This window comes from Dacryopinax primogenitus (genome assembly GCF_000292625.1).
Source record: "Dacryopinax primogenitus strain DJM-731 SS1 chromosome Unknown DACRYscaffold_21, whole genome shotgun sequence".
Classification (NCBI taxonomy): Eukaryota; Fungi; Basidiomycota; class Dacrymycetes; order Dacrymycetales; family Dacrymycetaceae; genus Dacryopinax; species Dacryopinax primogenitus.
Window position 1 is genome coordinate 573,691 of NW_024467218.1, and position 21,346 is coordinate 595,036.

The 21,346-nt window shown below is 49.5% G+C and overlaps 7 protein-coding genes across 7 annotated transcripts; 4 read left to right on the forward strand and 3 right to left on the reverse strand.

The window, feature by feature from the left end:
* The first annotated feature begins 1,722 nt into the window (after positions 1 to 1,722).
* On the forward strand, positions 1,723 to 4,115 carry DACRYDRAFT_24861 (threonine aldolase). The gene is made up of 15 exons (XM_040773888.1): positions 1,723 to 1,759; positions 1,810 to 1,881; positions 1,941 to 1,991; positions 2,043 to 2,065; positions 2,126 to 2,159; positions 2,213 to 2,320; positions 2,393 to 2,535; positions 2,594 to 2,608; positions 2,657 to 2,701; positions 2,755 to 3,003; positions 3,052 to 3,110; positions 3,158 to 3,320; positions 3,368 to 3,516; positions 3,572 to 3,712; positions 3,759 to 4,115. The coding sequence occupies exons 7-15, from the start codon at positions 2,406 to 2,408 to the stop codon at positions 4,038 to 4,040; spliced, it is 1,233 nt and encodes a 410-aa protein (XP_040624846.1). The 5' UTR covers positions 1,723 to 1,759; positions 1,810 to 1,881; positions 1,941 to 1,991; positions 2,043 to 2,065; positions 2,126 to 2,159; positions 2,213 to 2,320; positions 2,393 to 2,405; the 3' UTR covers positions 4,041 to 4,115.
* Positions 4,116 to 4,126: 11 nt separating this feature from the next.
* On the reverse strand, positions 4,127 to 4,501 carry DACRYDRAFT_41334 (uncharacterized protein; the record flags this gene model as incomplete). Its single annotated transcript, XM_040774502.1, has 1 exon — positions 4,127 to 4,501. A coding segment is annotated over one exon (375 nt), but the record flags the coding sequence as incomplete, so codon positions are not given.
* A 4,871-nt stretch (positions 4,502 to 9,372) lies between these two features.
* On the forward strand, positions 9,373 to 10,848 carry DACRYDRAFT_91365 (uncharacterized protein; the record flags this gene model as incomplete). The annotated part of the gene is made up of 5 exons (XM_040777006.1): positions 9,373 to 9,653; positions 9,708 to 10,060; positions 10,114 to 10,386; positions 10,437 to 10,561; positions 10,615 to 10,848. 5 exons carry the CDS (start codon positions 9,373 to 9,375, stop codon positions 10,846 to 10,848), a joined length of 1,266 nt encoding a protein of 421 aa, XP_040624848.1.
* An 842-nt stretch (positions 10,849 to 11,690) lies between these two features.
* DACRYDRAFT_71638 (cytoplasmic protein) lies at positions 11,691 to 15,512 on the forward strand. The gene is made up of 8 exons (XM_040775950.1): positions 11,691 to 12,176; positions 12,225 to 12,842; positions 12,895 to 13,098; positions 13,148 to 13,372; positions 13,421 to 13,879; positions 13,928 to 14,128; positions 14,181 to 14,535; positions 14,590 to 15,512. Exons 1-8 carry the CDS (start codon positions 11,748 to 11,750, stop codon positions 15,237 to 15,239), a joined length of 3,141 nt encoding a protein of 1,046 aa, XP_040624849.1. The 5' UTR covers positions 11,691 to 11,747; the 3' UTR covers positions 15,240 to 15,512.
* A 145-nt stretch (positions 15,513 to 15,657) lies between these two features.
* On the reverse strand, positions 15,658 to 17,170 carry DACRYDRAFT_119137 (ATPase V1 complex subunit C; the record flags this gene model as incomplete). Its single annotated transcript, XM_040770729.1, has 6 exons — positions 15,658 to 15,924; positions 15,974 to 16,367; positions 16,424 to 16,522; positions 16,579 to 16,670; positions 16,717 to 16,968; positions 17,024 to 17,170. 6 exons carry the CDS (start codon positions 17,168 to 17,170, stop codon positions 15,736 to 15,738), a joined length of 1,173 nt encoding a protein of 390 aa, XP_040624850.1. The 3' UTR covers positions 15,658 to 15,735.
* Positions 17,171 to 17,455: 285 nt separating this feature from the next.
* Positions 17,456 to 18,779, forward strand: DACRYDRAFT_111470 (Rhodanese-like protein; the record flags this gene model as incomplete). The annotated part of the gene is made up of 9 exons (XM_040769242.1): positions 17,456 to 17,632; positions 17,685 to 17,754; positions 17,806 to 17,842; positions 17,895 to 17,946; positions 17,994 to 18,092; positions 18,141 to 18,189; positions 18,241 to 18,325; positions 18,370 to 18,664; positions 18,723 to 18,779. 9 exons carry the CDS (start codon positions 17,456 to 17,458, stop codon positions 18,777 to 18,779), a joined length of 921 nt encoding a protein of 306 aa, XP_040624851.1.
* Positions 18,780 to 19,020: 241 nt separating this feature from the next.
* Positions 19,021 to 19,500, reverse strand: DACRYDRAFT_18458 (uncharacterized protein; the record flags this gene model as incomplete). The annotated part of the gene is made up of 3 exons (XM_040771361.1): positions 19,021 to 19,230; positions 19,283 to 19,362; positions 19,416 to 19,500. The coding sequence occupies 3 exons, from the start codon at positions 19,498 to 19,500 to the stop codon at positions 19,021 to 19,023; spliced, it is 375 nt and encodes a 124-aa protein (XP_040624852.1).
* Between the last annotated feature and the right edge of the window lie 1,846 nt (positions 19,501 to 21,346).

Genomic DNA, 21,346 nt, shown 5'->3' on the forward strand with positions numbered 1-21,346 from the left:
TTATTATTATTATTATTATTATTATTATTATTATTATTATTATTATTATTATTATTATTATTATTATTATTATTATTATTATTATTATTATTATTATTATTATTATTATTATTATTATTATTATTATTATTATTATTATTATTATTATTATTATTATTATTATTATTATTATTATTATTATTATTATTATTATTATTATTATTATTATTATTATTATTATTATTATTATTATTATTATTATTATTATTATTATTATTATTATTATTATTATTATTATTATTATTATTATTATTATTATTATTATTATTATTATTATTCATTATCATGGTATGCAGGATAAATTGAAGCTGCTCTTTGGGCAATGGGTACAAGGTCATGCCTTGCTGATCACTCATCTCCAATCACCTGAGCAGCCAACAAAACTATCCTAATGAGGGACTAATGGGAAATTAAAGACAGCCAGCCCCAAGCAAGGCCCCAAGCAGGGAACAATCTGTTTAAGCACTTGAAAGTGCTAGTGCTCTTTTGATTCATTATCATGGGAGCACAACATAGATGTGACACCTGTCAGGGTGTAAGGGTACCCCTTACTCACTCATCTATTCTGTTTACTTCCATTGCTAGGTTGTGGGCATAGTCTACCTTTTTCCATGTTCTTTCCTCACCATCATCACTAGAAACTGTATCCAGACAATTTCACTGATACAGAATGGTCTCAACAGTTTCTGAGTCATACTTCATTGGACTGGACCATCTGTGAGCGCCTATACTGTGGCTCATTTACAGGGTTCCCAAATTCCTTACAGTCTGCAGTTGTAAAGAGTTCAAATTTATCAGAGAACTCTCAAGTGCTTCTAAGTCATCTCATGGGCCTGAAGGCAAAGTCCAACTCTTGCTCAACTTACAGTTGCCTATGACCAATGCTTAGGACTCCCCCCCTCCAGAACCCCCCAATAATCCAGCTGACCCTGGTGACTTTGAATATCAACATACCCTTGCCTAGACAGCCATGATAATCTCTTGTCAATTGAGGGATTGACATTGAAGGGTGTTACTTACTTATGTTTTAGCAAGCAGACTGAAATCCCAAGAGGGGTGCAAGCCATAGATCAGCTGTTGTTCAAGGAGTGATGGGAGGCAGCTAACCTCCAACAGGCTGTGATGAACTTTCAGACCATGACACCCATCCACCACTATGCTTCTGATTGTGTGCACAGCCAGTATTCCAGAGCATGCAACCAGCTAATGATTGTTAAGAGAAACACAGATAGCCTTTGATGTGAAGGTGTCTGGCACCTTCATCATCAGTAGCCAGCTGAAAGAGGTTTGGGGTTTGAATGGAGAACATAGACATAGCATGGAGAAATGTGTACCTTGCTGTAGTGTTCCCCCGACCGAAGGAAGGAAGGGAAGCGACATCCCCAGCCACTCGTCATCCTTGACGCAACTTCAAGGCCAGATCCAGTAAGAGCGCTTTCACACGATACGAAAGCACTGTTGTGCCGTTTCAAAGCTCGCGCCACCCCCCAAGTTACTTTGGCTCCTGCATCTGACTTCTACGGATCTAACCATATGGGATAGTCGCACATTTCTGTAGGGAAAAGCTGAAACGCGCGAAAAATACAGGGGGCGTGGTCTTCTCGCTTCTCGCGAAGCCTACCAGTCCCTTGGGCGTTTGCTCCCGTGGCCGGGTGGATTTGTGCATGGCCACTTCCTGACTTTTTCCTCTCAAGTGGAAAGACACGACAGCATGGGCAACGTTAATCTTCATGTAAATATATCTATATTCATCCTGACCACTTGTATTAGGGTGCTAAGGCACAACAGAGGCGCGAGCGGGCCACGAAGGACGGCAAGTCATCAAAGGCCAGTCAGCTCAAGGTATGAAAACGCACCTGAATTCGGTCTCTTGGTACACCAACTTATGGGATTTCAACCAGACAAATACCGCGGCTCTCACTATTGTCTGCAGCGTCTGTCGACAGACATTTGTGAGTATGACCATCATGCTTCAGCTGATTTGTGCTGATGTACTATCTTAGCTTCAGACTACGAGGGCGCCAGCGTGAGTGCACAATAATAGTTTCGTAGGTGTATGGGGTTAACCAACACATGTGCGTGACAGTTTGGAGGAGCATGCGCAGAATAAGCACAGCAAGGTGAATTTCTGTTGCAAGTCTCAAAGTAAACACTAACGGTGTTGGTGGGACAGGGCCTTGCCGAGTGCTTCCCTATGTTTGGCAAATAAGATCCGGATTCGTCGGTCATTCCGCCCTTATCCGAAGATAGCTTACTCCACACACCACGCGATTTTAGACAAGTAATCTTAGCCGTGGATCACACAATAGATAGCTGATCTTGTCGTCCTTTGCTTTCTCAACTGCCACCTCAGGTTGATACGAACAATGTCACCTATTCCGACACTTACCGATCTTGAAGCTGCGCGTGCAAAAGTGGCCAATGAATTGAGTGTGGACGTACTCAAGGGTGTCGATTTACACAAGACTGAGCTGGCGCTTGCCAGAAACTTTACATGTAAGAAGAGATGACGATTACGGGTTTGACAATAAGATCTCATGGTCATTCTTAATAGCTGATACTATCACTTGTACGTTGTCAGCGATGGCCTTCTCACCTGAGCACTGACCTGGTCGAGATCCTACCGATGGAATGATTGCCTATGCTATGAAAGCTTCCCGCGGTTAGCCCACCATGGTCTCCCGCTGAGAAAACGATCCTCATATCAAGGACCAGGTGATGATGTATTCAAGGCAGATCAGTGCACCGTGGCCTTGGAGGCTCACATCGCCCAAATCACAGGCAAGGAGGCAGCTTTGTTCTGCGCCAGCGGAACTATGACGAATCAGCTCGCAATTCGTACTCATCTACTGTCGCCTCCACACTCGGTCTTGTGCGATGCCCGGGCCCATGTCCATCGAAATGAGGCGGGCGGAATTGCGCATCATTCACAGGCGACGACGCTCCCCGTCATGCCAGAGAATGGTGAATCAGGCAACGATCCATTGCCCCATCACGCTGACAGTCTTTCAGGGCATCATCTCACTGTCAAAGATGTCAAGGCAGCTGCCATCCTCAGCGAGGACGTTCATGTAAGCTGGGTTGAGATTGCACGTGACATGGCTTAATTGTGGAGCAGCTTGCCCCAACTCGTCTAATCTCCCTTGAGAATACCCTCAATGGTACCATTTTGCCTCAAGATGAGATCGTTGCCATCTCACAATATGCTCGCTCTTCTGGAATCAAGATGCATTTGGATGGCGCCCGGATATGGAATGTTGCTGCGGAGACTGGCGCGTCTTGTATGGCGGTTATCCCCGATTTCGTTCTGCACTCACTCCTCTTGCAGTGCACGAGCTGTGTGAGCCGTTCGACAGTGTTAGTCTCTGTCTGAGTAAGGGCATCGGAGCCCCGATTGGCTCTATGCTCGTTGGAAATCGTGAATTTATCTCAAGGGCCAGATGGTTCAGAAAGATGTTCGGCGGGGGTTGGCGGCAGGTACCCGATAATTCGATTGTTTCTCTTGCTTGGATCTCTTACTAACTTGTGATAGTCTGGTTATCTGGCCGCGGCAGCTGCTTACGCTCTCACACACAACTTCCCTCTCCTGTCAGGGACACATGCATTGGCAAGAAAGCTAGAAGCGGGGCTTCGTGATATTGGTGTCGGCATTTTATGTTCCGGGACAAATATGGTCTGCCCACAAAATTATTTGCTACAGCGAATCTAACATATCCTAGGTTTTTTTCGATGCTCGTTCCATCGGGGTGAACTATGATGAACTCGTCAAGAGGGCGCTTGCACTTCCAGAACCATTGTATCTCGGAGGGTCACGGCTTGTCATACATTATCAGACTTCGGAGAAGGCTGTTAACGACTTGCTTGACCTGATTCAAGTTATGGCCAATGAGAAGCGCGCTGAAGGTTTCGTACCCGGTGTGCTAGAGCAACAGCCAGCCGATGCGTATTACCCGAAGATGAAGGAAGTGTTCATTCGGAGCGGCACCAAGGCAGTGGCGTAAATCGAGTATGGAGGCAGCATGGTCGCGACATTGCACTTAGGTAATAGAGCAGTAAACAATGGTATAAGTAAAGATGAATGAGTCAGCTAACCCCTTCCAACATACTTCTGTCTGTCGTACTCTTGCCACATGGCCTTGAACAAAGCTTTAGCAGGAGTTTTCCTGAGAGACAGCATAAGAGAGTCTCGATCTGGATCATTAATCATACTGCATAGAGCGAAAATGCCAGGTTGTAGCGCTCTTCGCATGTCACCACTGATTGTGGTGAAGGGGTCTGTAACCATATCGATGTATTTCTTCAGCAAGTAGGGAGCATGCCGCGCAAAGGGCTTAGCCAATGATTCCAGTTTTGATTCTGCCACGCGATACCCTTGGGCGGGCCTTCTGACGACCACCGTACAGAGGAGTCGTCCTAGTTCGGCGGCGTGTTCTGCTCCAAGAGGATCATCTGATGCGACCCACCAAGGTTGACTGTTCGCGACAAGGTGGCTCTGATGTACGCCTAGGAAAGGCCGACTTGTGCGTAAGGTGAGCAGTAAGGCGGCCAATGTGTGAGCTAGGAGAGGAAGGCTGTTGACAATTAGGGATCGATGGGTGCGTATTATGGTTGTGAGAAGCATGACGATATGCGAGAAGACTCTGGGTGTCGCGGAGTGGGAATTAGCTGGTCGTAGGCAAGCACCGAGGACAGTCCAGATGTGTCCTATGCTGATGACGCTCAGGGACGACTGTACACAGTGGTGAGTCTGTTGCATTCATGCAATATAAGTAAGGCTCACGGTGGTTTTACTCAGGGTTATCAAGAAGTCTAGCAGATGGGTGATAGAATCAACTGAGGATCCTATATTAGCTTGAAGGCACAATATTTCAAGCACCATGTCGGTTAATGGATGGTTATCCTGTCCTACGAAGCTGCTTAGCCTGGATGTGCATAATGACAGAAAAGACTGTACCAGAAGGGATGCGCTCTAGCAATATCGCTACGCTTCGTAAGTCTGCCGCCGCTTCATGCACTGTAAACTGGAGCGTCCGCCAATTGCGTAGTATGTTTTGGACCAGTGCGATACGTTTCTGAACAGTCAAGATCGCACACGCAGCAGCAAACTCATTGTCCGCCTCCTCACTGCATAATCCTGAGTAGACCTGTCAGTAACCGAAAGGTGCGCTGCAAACAGACCCACGCTTCCCAGTCATCGCTGAGTACTTTCTGCAAATGATGTTAACCTGAGCATCACATTCCTCACGATGACAGAGCTTCCATCCCTGCACAATTACCCTGAAAGTGCGGGCACAGAGGGCGCGATATACGGCTGATACATCAGCGGGCTGTGAGCAGTCCAAAACTTTCCTCAGGGTAGAAGCCGCCATCGCAGATAAAGTCACCCCGTGTACTGGGCAGTGTCAGCCGGGGCAATTGGATGACGATAAATTCTCACATGGGAGGCCCGCCCATTCTCGAAATGCGGAGGCACTCGACCAGGCCTTGACTAGTGACAAACAAGCTCGAGGTTGGCATGCCGGCCCTAGATCCACTACGGATAAGGGCGCGTTCGTGCATACATGCTCGGACAGGGCATTCAACTCATGTTGTACATCTATGGGAAGCCTATATGCACTCAGTGCCAAGTTCACAGGATAAGACAAGAGTGCGCACTCAATCGAGGTAGACACCAATTGGCAAATGAGATCAAAGAAAGCAGATAAGCAGGTATACAATATCTCAAGAAGTGAAGACGGTGCATGGGTGGGGATGAATGACCTCACAGTGAGATCATGGTACGTCGTCACCAGTACTTTCAGCTGTTTTGACGGCAAATGAAGGTTCGAGACGAGTTGCCTGTGTCCAAATTAGCAAGGCCGAGGGAAGAACGAAGCTTGAAGAGCTCACCGTTGCATCGTGATAATGACCCGAACGGTCGCCTCAATGAGCAATATACAACCACTGCAGGAGGCACTCTGGAGCAATATTTCTCTGAGCACAAAATCTAAGGGCTTGGAGAAAGATATCAGGAGGCTTCTAAGAGGGATAATAGGAGGCGCATACAATTTCACATCGAGGTAGTTCGGCAAGGACACTTGCTGATAATCCTCGAATTTTGGCCACTCGCAACAGGTTCCGCTGATCGTTCGGTTTGCTGCAGATCAGGAGTAGATCCACGACTATCAACGCCCTGGACAGCCACTGGAGGTCCGCTTTGTTGAAATATGCGGGAGGCGCAAGACTCAGAACGTCAAGAATGGATAAGACTGGATGGAGAGGTAGTGATGCCGCGAGAACTGATGTGGAATTTGTTCCCAAGGACTGGATGTCCAGGGCTAGCAGCGGTTCGCAATGTTGGTGGGCGTGTAAAAGGAACCCATCTTCAAGACGTACATTAGAATAACATATGGTTATGAACGGATAATTTTAACGAACGTCTCAGGCGTCGCAGCTCCCAAAAGCTTGCCGCGGAAAGCAAACTGGGTTGAAGGTTGCTTAGGCCGGACGACGGTTCACTGATCAATTGCGCTGTACGACGAATTTGGACCACCGTTCCGACAGCGCTGCAGAATCGTCAGCGACGCCCACGCAAGGAACAATAGCGCTGACTCTATTAGGGCAAAGGTATCAAAAATACAGCCATGCCAATATGGGTTATTAGAAGCCAAGGTTGTGTTTGCCGGATACACTACATTTCGTGCACATTGAGACATCCTTTGGAGGAAAGCGTCAATAACTTCTCGTGACCGGCTTTCCGCCTCGGAAGGACTCTTCTGCAGGATGTAGACTGCGAGTCGGAACTGTCATTTGAACCGATGGTCAGAAAATGATGATTATGAAGGGCGCATACTCACACTTTCTGTCCATAGCTCTTCTGAATAGACATTGGAAGAAAGATGTTTCATAATTTGAGACCAGATGTTGCTGGCCGACAATCCAGAGACAATTGAACCCGTCGGATCCTCAGAGAATCCGATACAAACTACTCTCAGCAGACCTGAGAGCAGAACATCATCAGCGGCTGCCGCTAGCGTAGGGCTTTCTGATGGAGAAACCTTCTCCAGTACATCAAAGGCTCTTCTGACAAGTGACTCGCACTGCTCGAGGGTGGCCTGTGGAGTCTGTTGTGTCGTACTCCAACCCAGCAGTATCCTGTACAAGAGCACACAGTAACGCGACAGGAGCGAGAGTCCGGTGCTGGGAAGCGGTACATGTTTCTCTTGTTTCCTCTGTGCGCTGCCTTTCTGCCGTTTCCCTGGATGCGGTTGATCGGTGATCGTGTGCACATAGTCTTCTTGCAAAGGTTGAAACAGGGCCTCGTTTATGTGTTGATAGACGCTCGACGCTTGCCCCGGCGTAAGGTAGTTTATCATTGCAGAGCTCAACCTCAGCTCCCATCGAGGCGAGAAAAGCGGACCCGTGAAGTAAAGTAGACAGATATCGTCGTCGGATGTAGCGCAGTGTTCATTGACAGCCGACAGCGCATTGCAGATTTTTATGAGGATGACATGGACAGATCGAGTCTGGGAATAAAACCCTAGAATACGCTCCAAAACACTCTCGAAAGCTGCATCAAGGTCGGATCCCATCTACGAATGAGAGTTAAGGCTGTATACCCGTTGACAGGAAACAGTGGCCTACGTGGATGCAAGATAATAGGACGCAATCAATATGATCGTCGACAAGAGAAAGATTCATTTCAAATGCCAGATCAATTATATGGAGTGCCTCGAGACAACCGACACGGTGTTCTGTCCGGCCATGATTCTGGAGCAGTACGATTGCTGTCTGGACCTGTTTGGTGATCGTGGCGATCCAATGGGTGTTGTTCACATCGGATAATCGTTCGCTCAGAGCAATTTGAAGTATATGTTGTCGGGCTGCCCAAGCATCCTTTGAATTTCGCGACAGAAGAAGGTATAAAATATAGTCGACTAATGGGCCTGCGGTTTGGCGGAGTGTGACTACAGTGCTGTCATGTGAGACAGATGAAGAAGGTATCACGGAGGGGGTTTGTCGCATGGATTTGATAAACCATTTGAGTAAAAGGGGGAGAAGACAAAGACCAGCCTGATGTGGACGTTCGTTTAGAAGGACGTTGATGGCCATTTGCCAGGTATCCAGGTTGTCGGTCCATATGCGTAACGTCTCAGTGCTGAAAAGGATGCAACAACCAACATCTACAAGAGCGCCATTGCACATATGAATGATAGAGAGCTCATCTTGGGCTAGGGAGATTGCCATAGCCCAGTCGGAGAGACAACCATCCAAAAAGGAAGTCAAAATACGTTTCTTGCTTGAGACGGTTTCGAAGCCTCTCTGGAGGGCATGGAGAACCAATAGCGCCAGTCGAGAAAATGACGATTCATCTTGAAGAAAAGGTGGGCCAACGGAAGTGGTGGGCTGTAGGCTGCCTGTGGAAAGACATCGGAGAAGTGCGGAAAAGCATTCGAGAAGGGCATCCGGATTTGCCTTGGTTGCACATGCAGGTCCAACAGTCTCAAACACTAGGGCAAGAGAACAAATAAGATTCTCCGATAATGTTTGAGAATCATGTAGACAAGTGAAGACGCGTGAGAATATCGGCAGCACGGGTATCCGAACAAGAACAGATGGTAGCCAAGGTTTCTCGCAAGGGGAGCCGCAGGTGGAAGCGAGCAAGTGCCAATAACGAGAATCCAACAGAGTGCTAATAGAGCCATCAATGGGAGAGCAGGAAAAACTAGTCGCTAGCATCACCTGGCCTTGCCTCTTTCTTTTAACAAAGAAGTGAATATCCATTCTGTTAAAAGCTCAGCTTTGCCAGGTATGTAGAGATCGACCGTCGACCACGCGAGGTTCGCTAATTCGATCTTGCAAATCTTCGAAGGCGTAGGTGGATCATGAGATGACTTCAAGGCTCGAATGAAAGCCTCTGACGAACTGAGAGCGTCAATCGAAGCTGTCATCTTGCTAATCCTCCAAGAGCGCCGTCCTGCCTTCTTCTCTCTAAGATTATGCTGGACCCTGAGAAGCAAAATCATAGCAGGCTTACTTCATCACATTTTATCCATGTGCTTGTTTGTAGTGATACACTCGCTGAATTCTCTACCACCATGTCACTCCTAGAAGAATGTGCAATTCTTAGAGCTGATGAATGGGAAGCGTTTAAGGTTCGTAATTATTTTCAGAATATGCGGGACAACCCTACATGGTGTTTAGTCTATTTACCCGGACAGTGCGACTCGCTGGGAACCATGCCCCGAAGGTACCAAAGTACACCTCGAGCTACCCGTAGAATTGGGTCAAGACCATGATTTACAGATCAATAATTTGATGCATCCAGAAACCATCCATGACATGTCTCTCCAGATGGACCATACATCAGTTGCGATTCGCTTGACCTACCTCCCACCCTTACTGCTGACTTTCTGCTTGCCACCGCTGTATCCCGTGGAGGCAGGACCGAGCCAATTATCTCTACATGCGATGCATTCCTGGATATTCCCTTCAGCGCAGCTGCTCATCAAGGAAGCATTGGCGAGCAGGTGGGACGCGACTTTGGGAGAAGGCGTTTTGTGGGGCTGGGCAGAATGGATACGGAGCGGTGAATTCTTGGATACGATCAGACTAAGAGAAGGGCATATCATCAAGTCCGTGTTGCACACTGGTTGAAAACTCTTTTTTTGAACTGACATGTCGTAAAGACTCTCGCACCCAGCGCCAGAGTTGCTCGCACCTACCCTACAAAAGCATAACTCGATGTTACGAAATTCCGAGTTCACGCATGGCACGTATCTATGTGCAATATGTATGAATACTCAGAAAGGCACACAGTGTCTGCGCTTGGCACGCTGCGGCCACGTCTTTTGTCGGTCCTGCCTGAAGGACTTTTGGGGTTTGATGATCGTGGAGGGCGACGTAAGTCGAGTTACGTGCGCAGATCCAGACTGTGTCAAAAAGCATATGGAAGTCGATGAAGAGGATGTACGGCGTACATGCGGAGAGGATGCAACAGAGCGATGGAAGTGGTTGAGGGAAAAAAAGGAACTGGAGAAGGGTAGGTTGTCACTACGGGCATATCGTGGGTCCGGCATTGATGGCTATCGGCAGATCCAACCATCGTGTTTTGTCCCTTACAAGTATGCCAAGCGCCAGTGCGCAAGCCGAAAGTGGAGGAGCTCCCCTCTGACCAGGAGAATCGCTGGGAGGCGCTAAGGACCTGTTCTCATTGTGGATTATCTTTCTGCGTCTATTGTCGACGGACATGGCATGGCATACTCACGCGATGCGTATTTTCGCAAGCCCAAGCGTTCGTGCCAGAGTATCGGAAGGCTTCCAAAGGTTCGCATGCAAGGAGGGCCATAGAACAAAGATATGGGAGAGGTACATATATCTACTATGGTCATTTTCTGCGCCCCTCAAGCCGCATACAGCGAATGTCCTTCGTCTTATTGCGCAACAGGAGGAAGACGAGAAGAACAAAGAATGGCTGAAGCAGAGCACTATGCCCTGCCCAGGCTGCCAAGTATATGTGGAGAAGAGCTTTGGGTGCAACCATGTGCGTTCATCCTTATGCACGCGTCTAAACACAAATGCTCAGTGTGATAACAGATGACATGCGTGAAGTGTGGTTGTCATTACTGCTTCAGTTGTGGGAATAAGGTAAATGCAAAGGATCCGTATGCACATTTCAACGGTGGACGAAGTAAATGCATGTTGTTTGATGCGAAGGAACTTCGAGAGGACGTGCCGTGGGATCCCGTACTAGAAGAGCACCAAATCATGCCTGAGGGCCCTGCGGCCCAGTTCTTTGGCGAGCCTAATTGGAGACGATGGCAAGAGTAGGGTCTGATTGTTTGTTTATTTGTTATAACAATATACAGAATCGGAAGTGCAGATTGACCAGGCACGGGACGGGCGACATCGGAGTGGTGAGACAACGGATGGAAGTAAAAGTGGCCGGCGGCGGCACAAGGAAGTAGCCACATGGACCACATGGTCAGCTTCCGTCCGGGTCGGCTGACCTAACACCCGACCGTTGGACAGCGGCAAGTTCTGCTCATCGTGTCAGAGCCGCGCGCACAACGCGGAACGTGGGACGACGGCCAGCAGGTCACACAATATGTGAATTTCTTTTAAGTGCACAGTCTCACCGTTTACCCGCGCTCTTTCTATTGGGTACAATTGAAACGGATTGTCTCTCACTCTTAGTGTCGTCTGCTCTCGAATCACCCTTGTTTCTCTTAATTTTCGCCCAATTGAGCGCTCTCCAGTCCCCCGTCGGCCTTGTCGCGCAAAAAAAGCGTACTTGGTTCCGTGCTCCCGGAGCGTGATCTCACACCTGCCGCTCTGAACCTTATTATATACGCTATTAGTACTTTGCTCCCATTCTCAGCTTTCGATTCCGAGAACCCACCGTCTGACTCTTGCTTCCCGCGACGACGACGACGGAGCCGCCCCTTCCTCCTTCCCTCCTCCTCCTCCTTTCCTCTCATCTTATCCTTACCCTACCTTCCTCGAACCACACGCATTTGTTACCCCAACCCACATAGCCCATACCCCCTCCGGGCCACACAATTCGGGCAGTTCTTGCCTTCCTCGCCACCCTTCTTCAACCCCATCTTCTTCAGCAAGCGCCTGCGCCTGCAGTCCCGAAGGCTATCTATTAATCCTATCCACCACAGTTTCAACACATATTAAAAAGCCAACCTGTGCTTCAACATCACCTCGTTGGAATTCCATCTATGGATCTGTATACGACTTCGTTCACCTATCCCCGTCATTCCCCAACGTTCTCTCCGACGTATCTGGATGCCAACGTCCCCCCCGCAGCCAATCTACCCATTCCACAAAGCCATGTACGATCGCAGTCGGTAGAGGCCTATCCAGCTGGCCCTCAGATCGCGCAAGCCCCTGCTCAAGGCCAGCCGCCTCAGCAAGCCACGCAGGCTGGAGTGCCATCTCAGCAGACTCACCAAACTTCGCCTCGTTCATCGCTCGAGGTCGGTGTCGATGCAGTACAACGTGTCGCAATGGACGCAATGGCAGCTCACGGATGTCTCGTCACCTTTACCAAAGCCGATCCTGGAAAAGGCTGGAATTTCCATCTCAGTGGTGGTTACCAACAAGTAATGGCGTCTAGAGGAATGATTATCCGCGAGGCTCCTCTCAATGCACGCTTTTGTTTCCTACATGCTCACCGTATCTGACACTTCTTTTAGACTCGTTCCGCTATCCGCGTCCCTCGCTCCGAGTTGCTGGATTCAACAGCCTCCCTATCTTTGAAGCCGGACGTGCGCCGTCGGCTCGACGAGATTACTGCAGTCACCCAAGCCCACATTTCTGTTGTGCATTCACAACCGTCTACTGGGCCAGGCGCTGTCTCCGATGTTTCTGGTGGTGCAACGACGTGGAGTGGTTTGGAGACAGAAAAGACTTGTGATATCGTGATGGTCGGCCCGGAGGAGAGCGTGGATATGGCCAGGGTACGCATCCTCGTGATGCTCGATGAAATCAGTGGTCTGCATGCGGAATCGTGTGAGATCGACTACAAGCTGCATGCCATCATCGCCGGCAGGAAGAGGGCTGTCATCCAATCGATTCAGGAAGAGACGGCAACAAACATTTACTTCCCCACGCCTTACAGTGGTGTAGTTGGCTCTCGTGCAGCTTCTCAGGCTTTTGCTCAGGTGCAAATGGGGCCACACGGCATCCCTGTTCAGCAGTCGCCTATGACGCCTGCGCGAGTAAATCGGAATGTCATCTGGATTACTGGTGAATTCTTCGGTGTCCAGCGCGCTCGTGACATGCTGTTCCAAGTGTCAATGCACAAAGTCCGGGTGAGTGACCACCTTCCGTCGCTAGTTAGCATGCTCATACTGCTAGATGAAGTCTGTCATTTCTCGCGATACTGCCATGTTGCCCCGAAAGCTTGATTGGATGCTGACCGAGCGTATGGACGACCTGAAACAGATCATGAGCGACAACGGCGCCTTCATCAACTTTCCGCCGGTCGGGTCTCAGGCCAGCTTAATCAGTGTATACGGCGATAACCGTGTTTGCATCCAGCGCACGATCCGCAGTGTGATGCAGTTGGTGCGTGAATTCCGGGTGTTGGATGGAACCCCCTCTTATGCCCTCCCAGGCTTGCCAGTTCTACATCGCTTCTTTCTGGCTGCTGCCAATGACCTTCGATGCCATGGTTCCCTCGCAATCCATCAACCCCGCTCAAATGCCGGCAGTGTTGAAGCGTATTTCCAACCAATCTGGTGCTGAAATCGTTTTCAAGAGTAATTGTTTCGAGATGCACGGGTTGGAACACGAGGTTCGCGCGGCTGTGCAGATTGTGCTTGAGCTAGATATTGTCCGGGTAAGTGATTGTCGTTCCTTTTATCATCCGTTGCTCATGTTATCCCAGAATTTCCACCATGAGATTAGGTTCCAGATCGAACTTGCCAATGATCAACGCGAGTTCATCAGCGGCAAGAAGAACGGAAAAATCAACAAAATCATGAAGATGGCTAATGTGAAGATCAAGTTCGAGACTTTCAATGATCACAACTTTTTGATCGATGTGGCTGGCTCTGATCAAGGTGCTTTGCAAGGGTTAACCATGCTTCAGGAAGAACTTCCCGCGGAGATCTCGTTCCATGTACCTGAGGTCTACCACAAACGGATTATCGGCGTAGGCGGCAAGAACATTCAGAAGATCATGAAGAAATACGGTGTATACGTCAAGTTCTCGAATGCTGAGGAGTTTGCCCAGTTGGGTGGATATATGGACAACGAGGATAATGTGGTGGCTCGGACTCCTGCTAAGAATGCGAGTAACCTCGAAAATCTGAAGGCTTCGGTGATGGAACTCGTGAACCCGAAGGTGGGGTGTTTCACTGTTTCGCTCCATGTATTGCTTATTCTTGGACAGGACAAGGATTATACAACAGAGACTGTTTCAATCCCACGACGATACCACCGCACTCTGCTGGGCGACAAAGCCATTTTTATACACGATATCGAACAGAAGACCAATTCCCTCGTTCGCTTCCCCGATAAGGAGACTGCTTCTGATATCGTAAGCATCTTTGGCCCAGAGAGCCAGGTGCACATTGCTGCTGCTATGCTCTTGGTCAGTCAATTCGCTACAAAGTGAACCTAGCGAAGCTGACAAGAGACCCCAGGAGCATGTTCCTTTTGAGGCGGACTTTTATGTACCTCCCTCCTCTCAGCTCGAGAATGTCGCTGTCTCTGCTGATTTCCTCGCCTTCACCGAACGTGTGAAACGAGACTTGCACATTGCTATTTTCCCGCCTGCCAAACCTGGTTCGGGAGATGAAGTCTCGTTCAAATTCCGCTGCCAGAGGTCTAATGTGGACTTCTTGCCTGCTGCCAGGGAGGCCCTAGAAGCCTTCTTGGTATCCAGGCATGTTGGTGTGTTCCAAGCTGATCCTGCTCAGCAGGTGGGCCGAGGAGACTCGTTCGCCGATGCATTCGCCCATTTCGACAGCAAGCTGCTTGCTACACCGAATACCAACGGTGCGTCCGAATCCATTTTCTTTCATTGTAGCAAGATGCTCATCATTCTTTCAGAGGGCGACATCAGTCGTCCGCAAGAAGGATTCGCTGACCGACGTCTGCGTTTGGCCGCCTCCACTCCCGATGTTAAAGCGCTCTTCAACCAAACGAACTTTGTGTACAATATCCCGGAGAACGAAAGCTATCCGGCACCAGGTTACCAGCCTCCGACGCACTTTGGATCTGACGCCCATCTGCCACCCCCTGTGGGTAATGAGTATTGGCAGGCAATGCCTTCTTTGATGGGAGTGAATCCTGGCCTTCACCGTCGCTTCGGCTCCATCGACACGCCGCATGCTGGCATAGCTCAGACTATGCGCACGGGAGATGATGTCGTAAAGCGAGGGTCCGACTCGTTGCTTGAGGCCAAACTGAAAGACTACGTCAATAAGCCTCGCTCCTTGAGCAATCGCGCGCAAAGCTTGGACATGAGTTCGTTGGCTTCTATCTCGAGGTCCGGCTCTACGACCACTGTACGTGCTGCCTCGCCTTCAGGCTCTATAACCAACTCCACCCCGCCTTCGGCTTCCACCCCGTACTTCCCCTCCGTAACCCCCACTGCCCCCGGCGCGCAGCTCGTTCGCTCGGTGCCTCGTGCTCCTGTGGGCGTCGACGATGTCACGAAGGCTCTTGGCCAGGCCCAACTGGATCCGAGGAGGTCTTGAAGAGACTTGCAAAGCCACCGATACCGCTGTTGGCAGCAACAATGAGCATGAGTTCCAGCGACTCGTTCTGTGAACGAAAGCCGGGGGATCCAGTGCGCATTGGTGCTGTCTGCCAAACATTGGTGATACCATACCAAATTGCATTCATGCTTGCATTATCTTCTTTCTATTCCGTTTCATTTCCTCCATTGGAACCAACGATCCTGAACATTCTTCTTTGCTTGACGCGCGTGACTGCACGGTGATACAACAACGCACCTTCAAACGTGCCCCCCCCTCTCCTTGTTTCGTTTTCACTTTCTCAGCTCTTCCAATGCTCATGTCATTTCTCGCAACTCTATGTAGTAGTACAAGGCTTTAGGTGATCCGCCCAGCGCGGTGTTCTCCTGTACACATACGCATTTAGCAGATCCCAGCCGGTCTCCTCGTCTGCATTAGAAATGATATATATTTGAGCGCAGAGTACCTCGACCCGTCACCGCTCAAGGACCAACCCCTACAAAACCGATGGGACTTCAAACAGGACAAAATCGTAGAATTCCTGTTCCATCAAGCTCTGATATTCACCCGTGTATTCATCCGTGCCGCTAGCTTTCTTGCTCTTCTTCCCTGCACGCTGTTTGTTGAGATAAGTGAAATGTGAAGTGAGGACGGTTATTAAACGCTTCGAGGGTCTGGGGTCAGGCTATTGTTCCGTTAATAATTAATAGATGGTCGGGCTTAAAGCAACTTGCCTTGATTACTAGTCCGATATAGTTCGCAGGTAGTCCATATCGTAACACGCTCTCCACAAACAATCTCAGAATTTTCAGGTGCACAAGTACCTGGAAAGCCTCGGAGAAATTCGTTCTCGATAGCCGCAGCAAGTCAGTCCACATCTCCTTCTCCGCAAGGCTCAGATCCTGTTGCTCTTGTCGTTGCTTTATTATTGATTCTTCATCAAAAGTGAATTCGCGAACGATGAACTTGCTTTCGCGGCACTTTTGAACAAACTGATCGTGTTGACGTTTGAACACGACAACGGAGTATAGTGTAAATTCGCTGTCCGTCGCTACCTCTAAGGATGATCTGGGCACGACCATAGATGCGAGTCGCTCGTACTTCGCTTGCCACTCTTTCGTCAACGGGCTGCGCAAACATGTGAACATCCCGAGTAACAGACCATGTTACAGTGGGGAACGCGCCTTGGTACAGCAACGAGCAGAGTCTCCAGGTACTCAGAGTCTTGGACCATTACTTCTCTAGGCACGACATCGACTAGTGACTTCACCGAAAGGTTTCCCCTGATGGTGTGTATGTTATTCGACAGCTTCTACTCATGGCGAAGTTAAATACTTACGCCTTCTTCCGTTGCATCTGAGCTAGCGAACCCTTCGCAAGGTTGTAATTGTTCACCTTGCTTTTCATGACATTGTCTATTGATGTCATTTCCTGAACAATTGCTCAGCATGGCAATTATGCGAAATTCGTGATATACCTTATTCAACCCATCCACGAGTTCTCGTAGTCCCCTTTGGGTCCCATATTTCCCAACATTCCACTTCCATCCCTTCATCAGATAATCGTCACATGTCTTCTCCTCCACCAGGGTATGCTGAGCGAGCTTTTGGGGATCGTTGTTCAGGAGGTTTCGCAACGTATCGACGATCTTCGCAACGGCACCAGTAAAGAAAGCATCAAATTTGGGGAGCTCTTCGGAAAGAGAGATGAGAAGGTCAAGTGTACCCGTCTAGGGAACGGTCATGAGCGCGCAAGCATCACCGCATGGTTGGACGGAGCACTACCTTGAGAGTGGGGATGTGCAGCTCCACGACATTGCTGGTGGGCAACGCCTTCGCCTGTTCTAACTTTGCTGAAATCTCTTGGTACAAACCTTCAGAGTCGCCATCCTGCGGTACTGCGATGAGCCAGGTACTTAGATCTGATGGCATGTTAGAACAAAAGTCAATGCAGAGACTGGCGACCAGCCGCAAGTATGACGATGATGCCGGAAGCGAATCATGCTTGGATGGACCCTGTAAAGGTATCGGAAGCGCTTACAACTTGGTAGATAATGCATTACAGGATCCAAGGAAATCGTTATTTCTTCTCTATCCGTCGCCAGCATGTATTGGCTTCTGACCGCTCCGGTCCGGCGCACTGTAGTCTGTTCTCGCAATGCGGTTGGTATGATTAACTCTCGCTGGTTCGTGACGACAGTCTCAGCAGGACGCTTCATGTCTTCCCCCGCCCGAGAGTCACTGCTTATCAACCCGGAGGAAGTGGGCACTTGGGCACTAGGCTCCTACGTTCCTGTGGATGCTAGTTGGTTCATGCATGCTGCTATCCGGCGTCCGAAAGAGGAATTCGAAGTGAAACGGCTTCCTAATGCTCGGTTCTTTGACCTAGACAAGGTGCGGTTGTCTTCCTGCTTTACTGCTGTAGAAAACGCTGAACATTATCCAGGTGGCATCCCAGCATCCTCTTGGACTTCCACACATGATGCCGGATAATCATACGTTTGCTGATGCTTTAGGTTCGCTGCCGAGACTCTCGTTTGACGCGACACTGATCCGCCTGGCTATAGAATCGCTCGGCATTGATAGAGGAACGACCGTTGTTTTGTATGATCTACAGTTCATTGCATCGTGCCGTGTTGTCTCCAATTTCAGACAGGTATGACACTCATGGGGTATTTTCTTCACCGCGCGCTCTCTTCACCTTCAAGGTCCGCCCTGTTCCCGGGCCCCAAGATCTAGACTGAGCAGTGTACAGGCGTTTGGGCACCCTGGAGCGCTTGTCCTCAATGGAGGACTGCCTGCATGGGAAGAACAGGGATTGCCTGTGGAAACGGAACCACCCAGTGCACCTTGGGTATGGGCAGCAGCAGAACCCACCCGCAAGAGTTGACAACTTCGTCAGAAATCATCGTATAAGCCCGTACCCCAATTGGATGCATCCGTTATCAGGAGTGAGAGCTCCGCTGGGGCTTCGTCGTACGATCACTAAGCGATTGGCATAGGTTATGAGCAGATGGTTGACAACTCCCAGTATGAGCGGGATAGTAAAGCAAGCGAGCTAGTGCTGGATGCCCGAGCCCATCCTCGGTCCGTCGTCCTTCCGTCTTATATCTTCATCTAACACTTGGCAGATATACGGGCGAAACGCCTGAGCCCCGCGATATTCCTTCTGGACACATACCCAACTCCTTCTCCCTTCCGTTCAGTACCCTGCTGGAACAACATGATAAGGGTGATCGCTCATACACGACCATGCTTTCACCCGAAAAACTAGAGCAGGCGATCCGGGATGTTCTTGGCCCGAGTGCGGATGCCGTGCTGGCGGGACAGCGACCCATTGTCACGACTTGTGGGAGTGGGATGACTGCCGCTATCATTTGGCTGGCCCTGCAGGAGCTCGGGATCGATGCGTCGGTGTATGACGAGGTGCGTGGTCCGTGGATGCATTTGCAGTGCTGTTTGTGACAAAGATATTGTTTTTCAGTCGTGGATGGGATATGCGGCGCGCAAGAGCAGCAAGATTGCCACGGGGGATGAATGATGTGCGCTAAAAACTCGGCTCATTTATTGAAAGTTAATGCGCACGGGATTATCCGCGATAAACAAACAAACCATATTACGGAATGAAATTTTTGGAAGAAAATATAATGCTACATGTGTCGTTGAATGCTACTCGGGATACAGCGTGTTGTGAAAAAGATAACTATAAATTACAGATCCATGTTCCAAGCCCTCCAAGAAAGCCAGACACCCCTGAATGAAAGAGAAAATCCCCTCATTGCTCATTTTGATGGCAAGTAGGTTAAGAACGGCGGTTCCTTGGCGCTGCTCAAGCATTCTGACTGTGCAGGTCGCGCACGATACACGACCTCCAAACGAAAATCGTTTTCTCCTCGTCGAAGGGAAGTGACTGACCACCCCTCACGTATGAAGACGTTCCAACCCATCTCTTTGGCTGTTTTTATCATCTGTCCGCGGGCATGCCGGAGGGCCTACGTGATAGAACGTCAGTTACCGCAGAGCTACAAGCGGGTAAATATGCACCTTCCGCTGCTGGAAGCCACCCTTCATATCAAACGTGTAACGGCCGACGATCTCGTGCCCGGTATGAATGTCATCGAATACTGCAATTGTGATGAGTCAAAATAACCTTCCTGGGAGAGGTACAAAGGCTTACCAGCATCTTCGTCGATGGTCCACACTGGACGAACCTCGGCACGATCGACAATTGACCAGGTGTCGTCGTTTCCAAAGCGATGCATGATGTATCAACGTGGGCTTGCGGGAAGGCAAGAGGCGGGAGGAAGGTGGGTGCTGCGCAGGTAAACAAGCCAGAATATGTGCAAGCGCGGAAGTTAAGGGGGATTCAGGAGACGAGTCTTTGTCGACAGTGAGTTATGTATGTAACCGGGTGAGGCAGGGGCAAGCAGACGAGCTGAGAGTGGGTCCTGCTGAGATGTACAGTTGCTGTCATCATGGCCGTGGGTTATATACCTACCTTCTTGGGTAAGCGCGGCGCTGATGCAGCGCTGCGGCGGAGAAGAGGCGCACGGTGCCTGCTAAAGGACTTCGAAGGGGCGGGATGCTTGACCGCTGAGGTAACAATCTCTGCGCAGATGTCCCGCGCAGAGGCATAAAGAATCAGAACATCAGGAGCACGAGTTCCCCATGTTCTGTCCCAAGGGTGGGATCTGTAGCAAGGCTGATGTCGAGATGCTGACGCATCGCCTTCTAGAAAGCATAAACTGCCAAAAGTACTGCGCCGGGGATGACAAGGCGCTGTTGCGTGAAGATTGATACCGGAAAGGGACACGCGCACCAGCGGCGGACGGGATGAGACACGATGAGGACAAATCAATCCGCTAGCACCGGGAGCGAGGTAGCACCGCGGCTCCGATACCGATAACAGGAGCGCCGGTCCGCCTCACATCCCGCCTCCTTCCTTGCTGCGAGAGAGCAAAAGGCTGGGCATGGCCACGCCTCGGAGCTGCGCGGTTCACACGCTCACAGCCACCGTCCCGCATGCCACTTTGGCTGTCGGAGCCGAAAGAAACCAATCTTTGACCGCAAAGTGGTTACATCAACTGTTACAGGTCCCATAATCTTGGGGTGAAAGCGGTAATGTACAAATCATTAGCATACTTCAGAAGCCGTGCATAAAGGGAGAGAATGGAAGCGCACAGTGCGTCCAATACTTGGTACTAGCTAGTGCGTCGGGACTTCATGTGTCCATCCATCCGCCGGCGTCGAGCTTGTACGTCGCCTCCGTTTCTGGCATATCCGGACTGTCGACGACCTTTGCAACACGCTCCTCACCTTTACCTACATGAAGGGAAACTATCAGCTTCATTGTCAGAACAAGATGAAAATTCAAACTGGCCCTTGCGTAGGAAGATTCTCGTGGTAGACGCGTGCGAAAGGACGTGTCCACCAATTGGCTTAAGAATAGGGACGAACGACATCACCGCACCAGGATCAGCTATGATGTGATCAGTAAAATGAATTGCTCTTCCGAAGGGATTCCAGGTAACTCACACTGCACTTGATTGGTGAGCAGAATAGCAATCTAGTGTGGTCGTGAGAGAGGAGTTCTGTTATACTGAATCTTCTTACGTTGAATTCTTCGGCAAGTTTCACAAGACGGGAAAGCATCTGACAGCATTTAGAGTTGAGAACAGTGCTCATTTGGTCTAACCGACCTGGCCCAGCTGCAAACTTCTCAGTAGAGCACTCTGCAACGATGACAGGTGACAAACCTTCTGCTGACGTTCACTCAATTCTCCACGACCAGAGTAGTCAGTTCTACCGGATATCAGCATAATAATGCGATACAGAGTGAGAGTTACCTACCTGAATAAGGCAAGAATGCTATCGATAATCTGTGTACGGAATATTTAGTGAACGCAAGAAAATTCACCAACAGACCCTCTCACCAGCAAGCGATATATCTTCTCCTCGGTAAAGCGGCATGCTAGGTCTTGAATGAGTTCCATCTGAAGAACGATCAGACATTGAGGGAGTTATGAATGAGTTCCCTAACCTGGTGTTCACTATTGTATGCACGAGCTGCAAAACGTTAAGAACACCATCAGACCTTCCTCCGCAGTG

Coding starts and splice junctions, on each gene's coding strand:
- DACRYDRAFT_71638 (XM_040775950.1), top strand. CDS start 11,748: ATGGATCTGTATACGACTTCGTTCACCTATCCCCGTCATTCCCCAACG. Junction 13,373..13,420: donor TTGAGCTAGATATTGTCCGG/GTAAGTGATTGT, acceptor ATGTTATCCCAG/AATTTCCACCATGAGATTAG. Junction 13,880..13,927: donor TGGAACTCGTGAACCCGAAG/GTGGGGTGTTTC, acceptor ATTCTTGGACAG/GACAAGGATTATACAACAGA.
- DACRYDRAFT_24861 (XM_040773888.1), top strand. CDS start 2,406: ATGTCACCTATTCCGACACTTACCGATCTTGAAGCTGCGCGTGCAAAA. Junction 2,702..2,754: donor TGCTATGAAAGCTTCCCGCG/GTTAGCCCACCA, acceptor ATCAAGGACCAG/GTGATGATGTATTCAAGGCA. Junction 3,111..3,157: donor TCCTCAGCGAGGACGTTCAT/GTAAGCTGGGTT, acceptor ATTGTGGAGCAG/CTTGCCCCAACTCGTCTAAT.